Consider the following 12451-nt stretch of genomic DNA (forward strand, 5'->3'; position numbering starts at 1 on the left):
AGTGAGATCAGTCACAAACATGTGAAGGATTACTTCACGTGTAAATGTCTGTTCATTAGTAGACGGAGCTTTTTAATATCGTTGGTCTTTATTAGCTGATAAATACGCTCATAAAGTCATAAAGTCGTCTGCTGTTAGAATTTACACTGAGTTTGAGAAAATGTTTAGGCCTGAATCTGAAATCTTGTGACCATGCCAGAATGTCATTTAGATTTTCTGGAGGAAAATTAATTGTTTACATTACTTGACTATTTGATAAAATAGTTGATAGATTAACCGATAGAAAAATAGTAGTTAGTGGCAGCAGTGCAATGTTTCCTCTCTGATCCATGTGTTATTTTCACAGTATGGACTAAGAGAGCTCTGAGCTCAGCTGCAGTAACTGTTGTGAGCAGTGGACTTACGCTCTCACTTCATCCTCTCTGTAGAAGATCTCAGGCACCGTCTCCTGTTTCTTGGTGCTGGGTCTGAAGTGTGGCTTCACGTGAAGCGGGTCCCTCTTCGGTGGAAAAGCCTGGTAGACATCATACCAGACAGGTTTCTCTGATGGCTTTATGACTCCGGAGCGCATCAGGTCTCGAACCCTGGCGATCAAGGCCATCACACAAATGATTTGACATGGCAGAGGTGAACACACAGATAAATAATTCATTTCCAAATTCAAATCAGCGGCGGTTTTTATACAGCTGACTAACATTTGGGTCTCAAGTACATAAAACTATAAATTTATACTATTTTTCCTTATCTTACAACTGAATAAGTGTCATATAATCAGTATACACACACTGCAGCACTGTGATTGGTTTTACTGAGGTGTCTCACTCTCATTAGTCTGAGTTTAGGACCAAACATGTCTGACACGTTTTATACATGTAAAACAAACATACGTCAGTCCTGTTCACACGCCTGTGTCATCACTGTCCATACTGTTGGAAATATTATCATCACTATAAATGACCATCAGTTCATCTTAGCTGTGTTTCATTTGGTACTACGTCTTCATTTCCAGCCTGAAAAGCAACCGGACGTCAGGTCAGCGTGCTAACATAACTGAACGCAAGCTAATGATGCTAATGGTAGCATCACAGCTAATGCAGGGACTGTGTGTTTTATTCGAGGATTTCTGACTCAAGACACGGCCTTGTGTGTCCGAGTAACCGGCTCGTGTGTTGTGGTAAACAGCACCGTGTGTACGTTTGACCCACGGTTAATGCGACGTCCTACAGGTCGCCCGGGCTTTAGCTAACACCGTCATGTTGCTATCCGCTGTTAGCTGCCGAGAGACCGGACGTTCACGAGCACTAACACCGTGAAATGCTGCTCTTACCGGGTGAATACGGTTCCAAACTTCTCTAGTCTGCTGCCCGCCATTTGACTTTTCTCATCGACAGCCGGAGGTCAGCGCCGCACACTGAAACAGAACTGTGTCCTCTAGCTAATACTAGTCAGACACATCCGGCAGGATTTTCAGAATAAAAGTGTGAACCTGCTCGCTGTTTATAGTAAAAGGAAGACAAAACAGCTGTGCGTGAATTAAAGTTTATATCATTTATTTAAAAAAAAGGCGGTTCTTTTGATTTGTGCATAATGAATAAACGAATAATTGATTTTTGGTGTGATTGGTTGTCTTCCACCTTTCCAACAGTTCTGCACCGCCGACCTACGGAAGAGCAGTAGGGCCATATATAAAAAACAAAACAAAAAAAACGACAACGACAAAAAAAAAGACAGAAAGATCTGATTGGGTGACTATTTTTGATGGTTTCAGCTTCTGCTCTGAAGCTCCTCTAGCAGCCGACCCCCTCTGTTGGCCAAAACAAGCGCAACGCTAGACATCTACCTGTCTGCTCTGCAGCCTCTTTCCCTCAGGTTTTTAATTCACGGAAAAAACGAGGACATTTCCAGGGACTGCTCCGACTGGGGACAAGACACCAAAAACAGCAACTGTTCCCGGAAAATGGGGACAGTTGGTCACCCTAGCCCAGACTCTGAGTGTCCTTTTGTCTGTAGACCACCGACATTGGGATGAAGCACTTCTGCCAGAAGAACTTCAAAATAAAAGACCCATAACGTTGCAAAAGGACTAACAAAATAAAAGCTTAAAGGAAGTGGTTACCATATTAATAGACCTGTTAAGAGTCATTTACAGAAATAATAAATTAAATACAAGAAAATGAAATCAGTGGATTCATGTGTCACACTACTTGAAAAAATCTAGACAAAGCGGTTAACATGGAGCAAATTCTATTACTGAATATCAACATTGTTCAGTACATAGTGAATCATATTACAGTGTAATGTTACGACTGGTTTTGTTTCTGTTTATGTTAAAATGACCAATGTCCAGCATTGAAGCATATTGGATCTATGTAGGAGCAGTTTTAGTTAGTGTTGGCAGACTATCTTATTTTTTATTTTGGCTTTAGATTTCATTGTTGATTTGGACACATGGTGGCAGTAATGGGAGACACACACAGGATATATGTTGGGTATAGGTGGGAGGAAGTAGGTAGGCACAGGAAGTGGGAGAGCACACAAGTTTTCACCAGACCTGAGGCAGAAAGAACAAAGGAACAACACCTGTAAAGAAAAAAGTGATATGTTTGAAACCTTCGGCATTATGTCAATAAATGACAATTAAACCTGCAAGGATTGACTGGACATTGATTCTGTCTTTTGGGTCTGCGTAAAGACAACTGCTGCTCCTCCTGTGCAAGTAATGTCAGGTTGGAAATTGAATGAACAAATGAAAATTGCTAATACAATGTAACCTTCAGTACTTAGGGAAAAGTAATAACAAAAATTTGATTAAAAAAAGAGGAAAAAATTCAGAGATCTAGAAACTCTCCATGAGTTTGGTTGTTTCTAAACGTTTGTGTCTCTAAACAAAGTCAAACTACAACTGAACATGTTCTTAACTTTTCTGTACATAACTTCTGTATCTTAAGGTGGCCCTGAGAGATCAATTAGCTGCATCTTATGAAAACACATGCAAACAGACAAAACACAAGGAAATTCAGAAAACACATCAATCAATGTGAGAAACGAGCTGTAAATACTGACAACACAAAAACTAAAACTGATGAACCTGGCTATGAGACACTTTAATTTCATAAAGCATTGAACAACAACACTCCTAATATAACAACAATGAGGGAAAACAGGAAAGTCAGGAAGACAGAGGATGGTATGCAGAAAAGGAGCTAAAGGTTGGACTTGAACCTGCTGCGGTTATGACAACGCCTTCATGTCACGCCCTGTTCCAGGTGAGACACCTAAGGTAAGTTTCACTTTGAACCAACGTTGTGAGGCAGATTATTTTCTCTCTGAAGGTAATGTGAGCAGTTTTTAATGTTTTACTTGTTAACACCTGTCGTTACCTGAGTTATCTAACCTTCAACTCATCGTGGTGTTGTTGTTGTGTTATTATAATGTTACTGTAACTGAGTCAGAGCTGTAACTGTAAAGTCTGGACCGACATTAAACGTGTCCGCCATGTTGTGTTGATCTTCGCGGTAGAAGCGGGGCAATAAGAGTAGAAGTTAGTCGATGGTCAGTAGTTGAACACAGAGTCGTTATTTCTGTGTAGCTCCACTTACTGATGACTGGAGGCAGCTTTTCCCGCCTGAATCAGCCTGTGGAGGAGGCGGAGATGAGCCGCTGCTCTCCCGCTGTCTGAGCCACTAATCGCGGTCTGAGCTCGTCCGGACAGCCGCTGGAGAACAGCTGTGACTTTCTCTGTGGGTGAGTGGTCTGTCATTAGATTTACACTACAGGACTGATGTGGACTCAGTGTGGCGGGCTGAGGGGCTGACAGGGTTTTTAAGGCTCTATATGATGTTCAGAAAGACAGTTAACACCGCATCACATGAGTCACAGGCTCCTGGTTCTCCAACAGGAAGTAGTGTGGTTTCTTTATACCTATTAGTCTGATCAATACTTACTATTACTCCTTATCACTGATCAATACTGACTATTACTCCCTATCACTGATCAATACTGACTATTACTCCCTATCACTGATCAATACTTACTATTAGTCCCTATCACTAATCAATACTGACTATTACTTCCTATCACTGATCAATACTGACTATTACTCCCTATCACTGATCAATACCGACTATTACTCCCTATCACTGATCAATACTAAACATGTCATGTTGTTGTCAGAGCTTTACTGAGACTTTATTATTTATTTCACATTGATGGATCAATGTTCAGGATCAGATGCTTCAAAGTAACTGAGTACATCTACTCAAGTACAGTTTGAGGTACTTGTACTTTACTTGAGTATTTCCTTGTTCTGCTACTTAGTACTTGTACTGCAGCTCATGTACCTGACAGGTGTAGCTGCTGGTGACTTTCCAGCTGCAGGTTGTAGATTAAAAACACATGATCAGCATCAAACACATGATTAAAGATGAAACCACAGCATGTTTGTCCTGTGACTCTGTCGGTTCCATCAGCTCAGATTCATTTGAATGAATGAATTAGAAGAGGAGCAGCTGGACACTGTCTCTGTTTCCCTGATAATTCATGTCTGTAATTAGAGTCCTTCACAGGAAACTCTGTAGACAGTTATTAGGACTTTACACACCCATAAACACTCAACATTATTAATTATTAAATATAATATAAAAATGATGAATATTGTTATTAAGGATCTTTTAACAGTTGCAACATTTGTTACCAACATTTTTATGCAGAAAAATCAAGAAATCTTCTGTTTTTCAGCCTCAAACAAATGAAGATTTCCTTTTTTCTCTGTCTCATTTGATTGAAACTTAATATTTTTGGTCTTTGATTGTGCTCTGACTAAACAAGACATTTGAAAGACGTCACCTCAGACTGTGAGAAACTTTAATGGATCATTTGTCTCTATTTTCTGACGTTTTATCGAACAAATGACGAATTGATTGATGGAGAAAATAAGTGTCAGTCGCAGCTCTAGAGTCTTTTATAATGATTTAATTCTCAGTGTCAGTGAAATGATGGTAACGTTGTGATATTGGAGCTGTTGAGGTGAAATTAAATTCAGTCCCAGTTGCTGTGTGTGAAATAATCAGCTGTAGCTTGTTTCAGTAAGTCATTTTCTACAGGACGCTGTGACACAGAGACTGTGTCAGATAAACTCAGTGGATCTCAGTCCTTCTGTGAGTCAGTGGATGGAAAGAGTCGTCCATGATGGTGTGTTTGCTGGAACTGCCTTCTACTATCACTCGCAGCTTCATGACGCCATCTCAGTGGACTGATAGTAGAAGTACAGCAGCTGATGGCAGCTTCCTCTTCCTCCACGCTGCTGTCTGACTGCATTCATCTGACACTGATATGAAACAGAGAAGAAGAGCGCTCCAGTGGAGGAGCAGCTGATATTTTACAGGAGGAATGTGATGTAACATTTCAGTTGATGTGCAGATGAATGATGTGTGTTTTCCTCTGCAGATGAAGGTAGAAAGTGTGTGTGAGCTGATTGTGGATGTGAACTCAGCAGCGATGGATCAGTTGAGGACAGAGAGGAGGGAGCCCCTCCTCTAAAACCACTCTGTGTGGGGAACATGAGAGAAAGACCAGAGCTCAGAGGTGAGATGAGGATCTCTAACTGTCCATGACTCTTCTCCATGTCAGAGCTCAGTCAACTCAAGATCACTGCTCCATCATTATTCACACTCAAAGCTCTGTTGTGTTGTGTTGAAAGCAGAAAACAGCATCACAAGTTTGATCCAACATGCACATTCATCAGTTTCTGTTTCTGTTTTCAGGATCCAGCAGCAGAGACCAGACTCTCCTGAAACCAGCTGTCTGTCTTCTTTAAAGAAGCGATGAGTCGAAAGACTTTGTGCATTAACTTTAAAGGACGACGTCCATCAGCTGATCAGATGTAAGCTGTGAACATGACAGTAAGACTCAGGTTATTCTAGAATCTAGTTTGTACGACTGTTGTTTGACCACGTCTGAAATCAAAGAGGTTTCTGTCTGTTGTGAACGTCCTCACTGGAAGGTGGAGGTAAAACTCTGTGCGTCATAGAGAGAGGGGGGAGTGATGATGGTTTAAAACATGGAGATAACTTCTCCATGTTCACACAGTCTCTCTCGGAAGACATTCAAGAGTTGACCTCAATTGTTCACATGAAAAAGTGACAGAAACAGTTTGTGTGAAAGAGAAGTTCAAACCCGCCCATTCCTCACCTGCCACAGCTGACCAATCACTGCCTTGCTTTCAGGGCATGTCAGCAGTGTTCAGTGAGGGAGGGAGAGCTATATGGGGGTTGGTGAGAGCTGTTGGGACTAACCAAACTGACTGAAGCCAAAACTGAGCTGAAAGCTACAAGCAGTGCAGACTGAGCTGTTGATTCTCAGTTGGCGGATCATGCAGACGACGTCCCAATGTCAGTAAACCTTTACCACTACAGGAGTGTCTGATTGGCTGTCACAATCCAAACATGACTTCATGACTTTAGCTTGTGTCTGTCTCTGTGTGGACAGACATAATGTGAGCTCATTCTTCATGATTCCTCCACAGAGTGACCAGGAGAGCTCAGAGGTTCCAGTGCTCAGTCTGCCCAGCCATCAAACACAGCTGGCTCCCATTGCATATACCATATTTACCTCTGTACGCATACAACATACTGCCTCTGTGTGTTCACAATAATCTCTCATGCTGCACTTTCAGACCAGTGGGACTGTCAGATCTGTCCAACATGATCTGGATGTTGATGCTGTCACATCATATAGTTTCTGTTCAGCTGCTGGAGGAGAACATGGTCACTTTTGTGAAGAACGAGCTGAAGAACGATGCAGAAGCTTCTCGAGTCTCAGATACCAGCATGCTCAGGGAGTCCACGAGGCAGGGTATGAGGAAGGTGTTGGTACGCATGGTTGAGGCTTATGAAGAGACAGAGGAGGGAGCAGCAACGAGGCATTGTGAGAACAAGGAACTTCCTGAGGAGAATGAAGCAGGAGGAGCTGGCTGACTGGTTCGCAGAGCAGTTTCAACGAGGATTCTCTAAAGCATATCTCAACAGTTTGCAATGGGAAGTAAAATGAGTACATTTTAACCTAACATCGAACACATGGAGGAACATGTCATATATTTTTATTCTTTAAAAGGACTAATACTCGTTGTATTATATAGCCTATATGAACTCTAAGTTTTTTTATGTTTTATTTCAGAACATTTTGCTCAGTTTCAAACGTAAACTAAAATCTTAAACCTGAAGGAAGAAGTTCTACAGTTTGGGTTTGAAGGGGATCTCTAAAGCAGGAAACCCAACCCTTCTGAGGCAGATTCTACACAGACGCTCTTTACAATTCACTAGAGGGAGGACTGGATGACACGAGCACGTCCAAATGTACAATGATAGAGTTCAGGACAGATTGAACAGCCATCCAAGGGAAACCAGACAGCACCAGAAGACAACTCATGAGACGAACTGTTAACAAGACTGACAACGTGTTACAAACACTCCGACGACGCCATCAGCAAGCAGTGAAGACCAACAGGGAGCGTGCCTTGGCATTGGGAAAACAGTTCTTAACCACAGAAGTTCACTCTGGACTGGGCTGGAAGGGACAAAGACAACAAGGACATACAGTTCACCAATTTCCAGTTCACCTCAGAGAGAGCTGGAATGTGCGTGAGAAATGAAGAACGTTCAGCTTGTTGGAACTGTTCGATCACCTTCTTTAACTGAAACCCAATAGAAGCAGGATATCCTGCAGTAGTTTGATCAGTTCCAGGTCGTCTACGACGACGCGTGGTTCATCAACCTTTAGCCACAGGTACCTTGGTATTATTGCAGTGTAGACTTCCTCTGGACTTCCACAACACTGAGATCCTGACTGATGTTACAGAGTCCACCTCAGTGGACGTGCTGCTGACAAACCTCATCAGGGGGAAACTGCTTCCCTCTGCTCGCCTCTGGATAACCACACGACCTGCAGCAGCCAATCAGATCCCTCCTGAGTGTGTTGACGTGGTGACAGAGGTCAGAGGGTTCACTGACCCACAGAAGGAGGAGTACTTCAGGAAGAGGTTCAGAGATGAGGAGCAGGCCAGCAGGATCATCTCCCACATCAAGACATCACGAAGCCTCCACATCATGTGCCACATCCCAGTCTTCTGCTGGATCACTGCTACAGTTCTGGAGGAGGTGATGAAAAACAGAAGGAGAGGAGAGCTGCCCAAGACCCTGACTGAGATGTACATCCACTTCCTGGTGGTTCAGTCCAAACTGAAGAAGGTCAAGTATGATGGAGGATCTGAGACAGATCCACACTGGAGTCCAGAGAGCAGGAAGATGATTGAGTCTCTGGGAAAACTGGCTTTTGAGCAGCTGCAGAAAGGAAACCTGATCTTCTATGAATCAGACCTGACAGAGTGTGGCATCGATATCAGAGCAGCCTCAGTGTACTCAGGAGTGTTCACACAGATCTTTAAAGAGGAGAGCGGCCTGTACCAGGACAAGGTGTTCTGCTTTGTCCATCTGAGTGTTCAGGAGTTTCTGGCTGCTCTTCATGTCCATCTGACCTTCATCAAGTCTGGACTCAATCTGATGTCAGAGGAACAATCAACCTCATGGAGGTCTAAACTGTTTAGAAACAAATCAAGACATTTCCACCAGAGAGCTGTGGACGAGGCCTTACAGAGTCCAAATGGACACCTGGACTTGTTCCTCCGCTTCCTCCTGGGTCTTTCACTGCAGACCAATCAGACTCTCCTACGAGGTCTGATGTTACAGACAGGAAGTGGCTCAAAGACCAATCAGGATACAGTCCAGTACATCAAGAGGAAGATTGAAGAGACTCCCTCCGCAGAGAAAAGCATCAACCTGTTCCACTGTCTGAATGAACTGAATGATCGTTCTCTAGTGGAGCAGATCCAACAGTCCCTGAGATCAGGACGTCTCTCCACAGATAAACTGTCTCCTGCTCAATGGTCAGCTCTGGTCTTCATCTTACTGTCCTCAGAAGAAGATCTGGACGTGTTCGACCTGAAGAAATACTCTGCTTCAGAGGAGGCTCTTCTGAAGCTGCTGCCAGTGGTCAAAGCCTCCAATAAAGCTCTGTAAGTGTAGAGATGGTTCATTTATTTATCATTATAAAAAAATACTCCTGTCTTAACAACAGGAGAGAAAATAAATTCCTTTCTTCTTTAATTCCTCATGATCATCTCTTCAGACTGAGTGGCTGTAACCTCTCAGAGAGAAGCTGTGAAGCTCTGTCCTCAGTCCTCAGCTCCCAGTCCTCTAGTCTGAGAGACCTGGACCTGAGTAACAACAACCTGCTGGATTCAGGAGGTAATATGCTGTCTGCTGGACTGGAGAGTCCACACTGTACACTGGAGACTCTCAGGTTAGTGTTAAACTGTTTTGTATTCATAACTCTGACCTGTTCACTTACTTTAAATATTGAATATTCAAGTGTTTTTCCATGAATTCCTCTTCAGACTGAGTGGCTGTAACCTCTCAGAGAGAAGCTGTGAAGCTCTGTCCTCAGTCCTCAGCTCCCAGTCCTCTAGTCTGAGACACCTGGACCTGAGTAACAACAATCTGCTGGATTCAGGAGGCAATATGCTGTCTCCTGGACTGGAGAGTCCGCACTGTACACTGGAGACTCTAAGGTTAGTGTTAAACTGTTTTGTATTCTTAGCTCTGACTTGTTATTTACTTTAAATATTGAGAATGTGAATGTTTTTCCTTGAATTTCTTTTCAGTCTGAGAGACTGTAACCTCTCAGAGAGAAGCTGTGAAGCTCTGTCCTCAGTCCTCAGCTCCCAGTCCTCTAGTCTGAGACACCTGGACATGAGTAACAACAATCTGCTGGATTCAGGGAGCAATCTGCTGTCTGCTGGACTGGAGAGTCAACACAGTACACTGGAGACTCTCAGGTTAGTATTAATCTGTTTTGTATTCATAACTCTGACCTGTTATTTACTTTAAATATTAAGGGCCTGATTTACTAAGATCCCAAATAAAGAGTGCTAAATTGCGTGCGCACGAGGATAGATTGCGCGCGCTGCCTGTTTGGGCCTTGCGAGTGATTTTCTTAGATTAACAGCGCAATTGACTACAGGCGCAAAAGTGATCGAGCCGGCCCTATTTCAATGAGGATTTTGCGCGAGTTAAGGGTGTTCACCATGGCGAATGCAAACGAGCAGACCCAACGGAAGCGCAAATTTGAAGCCACAGAATTGGAGGTGCTGGTACAAGAGGCAAACAAGCACATTTCTGAGTTATAGCAAAGGAATTTAACCGTTATTAGGAGGAACACAATATGGGAGGCAATCTGTGACAAGGTTAATGCTGTGGGGAAAACCAAAAGAACACCGGATGAAATGAAGAAAAGGTGGCAAGACATTCGTAGAACAACAAAGGAAAAAATCGCACAGAATAACAAATCGGCAAATAAAAGAGGTGGGGGTCCGGCGGCGAGGACCCTCTGTCTCCCATTGAACAGCAGGTGCAGCTGACGTTCTGTGATGAGCAGATTACTGGGATAGAGGGAATATTTTTATTTCATTTAGGTACACCACATAAGACATGAACGTGCATCATGAACGTTCTTTAGCTGTGCAATGGAAAAGCGTAATTGCCAAAAGGGTTTTTTTTTGTTTGTGCGTTCCAGCAGGAAGTGTGTGTGTTTTAATTTGTTTTAAGTTTCAGGAAAAAATGATAGGAACTAGGCCGAACTAAATGTTTCCTATGTCTAAAAGAAAGTGGGCTTTAGTACATAAAAATGTTTTGTCGAAATAGCACAAACAAGAAACACTTGACATTATGATGCAACATTTATTATTTAAGGATTTTCTGAACTCTGAACGAATGACTTTTTTGTTTTTTTCTTTCTCAAAGGACAATCATGGCATCGCCGGATAACCGATATGTCTCGATTATTTTTTCTTCTGCCATTCCAAAAAGAGTGACACGGACAGAAAAGATGCGTTCTCTCCGTTGCCTGTCGCGCCTACGCCGCCTCCTTGCAACAATGACCGCAGCCATCTGTGCGCACGGCTGTGCCAGGTAGCCTAAGACTTGACTTTCAAACGTGCTAAATATAGACGCAAAAATAATCAGCGCAATTAGTTTGAGGTTTGGTAAATCACATTGTGTGCGCAAAATGATTCTATTTGCATCTACTCCTCCCAATATTTTGTGCGTTCTGGCAGGCACGCCTATATTGCATATTCATGAAGGCAGAAGTGCAAAATGGATAGCGCGTGTTATTTTGCCCAACTGACAGACGCAATCCTCGGTGCGCCCGGTTGGTAGATCAGCATCAACATGTGTTTGCGCGGGCTGTCGCGCTTGCGCACGTTTTTACGCACGCAAAGCTTTAGTAAATCAGGACCTAAGTGTGTGAATGTTTTCCTTGAATTTCTTTTCAGTCTGAGCAGCTGTAACCTCTCAGAGAGAAGCTGTGAAGCTCTGTCCTCAGTCCTCAGTTCCCAGTCCTCTAGTCTGAGACACCTGGACTTGAGTAACAACAATCTGCAGGATTCAGGGGGCAATCTGCTGTCTGCTGGACTGGAGAGTCCAAACAGTACACTGGAGACTCTCAGGTTAGTATTAAATTGTTTTGTATTCATAACTCTTACCTGTTATTTGCTTTAAATGTTAATTATGTTAATGTTTTTCCTTGAAATTCTTTTCAGACTGAGCAGCTGTAACCTCTCAGAGAGAAGCTGTGAAGCTCTATCCTCAGTCGTTAGCTCCCCGGCTTCTAGTCTGAGACACCTGGACCTGAGTAACAACAATCTGCTGGATTCAGGGGTCAATAAGCTGTCTGCTGGACTGAAGAGTCCACACTGTACCCTGGAAACTCTCAGGTCCGGATTCATCAACTTGTTTATCTGATGAGGGTTTAACAGAGCATTGACAGAGTGTTCACAGAGGTGCCTATTTGTGTGTATGTGTGTGTGTGTGTGTGTGTTCAGTCTGTCAGGATGTCTGGTCACAGAGGAAGGCTGTGCTTCTCTGGCCTCAGCTCTGAGCTCCAACCCCTCCCACCTGAGAGAGCTGGACCTGAGCTACAATCATCCAGGAGACTCAGGACTGAAGCTTCTGTCTGCTGGACTGGAGGATCCAGACTGGAGACTGGACACTCTCAGGTATGTACAGGCCTGCTGCAGACACACACACTGTCTGATGGAGGAGGAAGAGCTGAAACAGTTTCTGTCAGAGCTGATGACAGATCTCTACAGAAGAGCTTTGACTTCAACAACAACAACAGAGGAGTTTCCTCTTGATGACTTCAGTGTCTCATTACTCACTATGTCATATTTAGGAGAAGAGATCTCAGTGATGAAACCTGCTGTTGTCAGCTGTGTTTTGTGACCTAAGCAGGAATTTCAGCTTATTTGTCTCTACAGATGTTTTGTATCATGAAACATCTGTTTTCAGACTCTGTCTCTTGGCTCCTTAATGAAAACTATTCAGCAGCTGTAGCTTCA

The 12451-nt window shown here is 43.2% G+C and overlaps 2 protein-coding genes across 2 annotated transcripts in view; one reads left to right on the plus strand and one right to left on the minus strand.

Moving 5' to 3' along the window:
- mrps23 (mitochondrial ribosomal protein S23) overlaps positions 1–1462 on the minus strand; it is a 6287-nt gene extending 4825 nt beyond the window's left edge. Inside the window, exons 1-2 of the mRNA XM_022769300.1 lie at positions 1328–1462; positions 405–584 (exon numbers count right to left, since the gene is read on the minus strand). Of these exons, the coding sequence (XP_022625021.1) occupies positions 405–584; positions 1328–1371 (224 nt within the window). The 5' untranslated portion in view covers positions 1372–1462. The remainder of the gene's footprint in view (positions 1–404; positions 585–1327) is intronic.
- Positions 1463–8102: 6640 nt separating this feature from the next.
- Positions 8103–12175, plus strand: LOC111239418 (NACHT, LRR and PYD domains-containing protein 12-like; the record flags this gene model as incomplete). Its single annotated transcript, XM_022769296.1, has 7 exons — positions 8103–9067; positions 9181–9354; positions 9449–9622; positions 9716–9889; positions 11387–11560; positions 11654–11827; positions 11936–12175. Coding segments are annotated over exons 1-7 (2075 nt in total), but the record flags the coding sequence as incomplete, so codon positions are not given.
- Positions 12176–12451: the final 276 nt, after the last annotated feature.

Source organism: Seriola dumerili, unplaced genomic scaffold, assembly GCF_002260705.1.
Source record: "Seriola dumerili isolate Sdu_G_001 unplaced genomic scaffold, Sdu_1.0 BDQW01002637.1, whole genome shotgun sequence".
Classification (NCBI taxonomy): domain Eukaryota; kingdom Metazoa; phylum Chordata; class Actinopteri; order Carangiformes; family Carangidae; genus Seriola; species Seriola dumerili.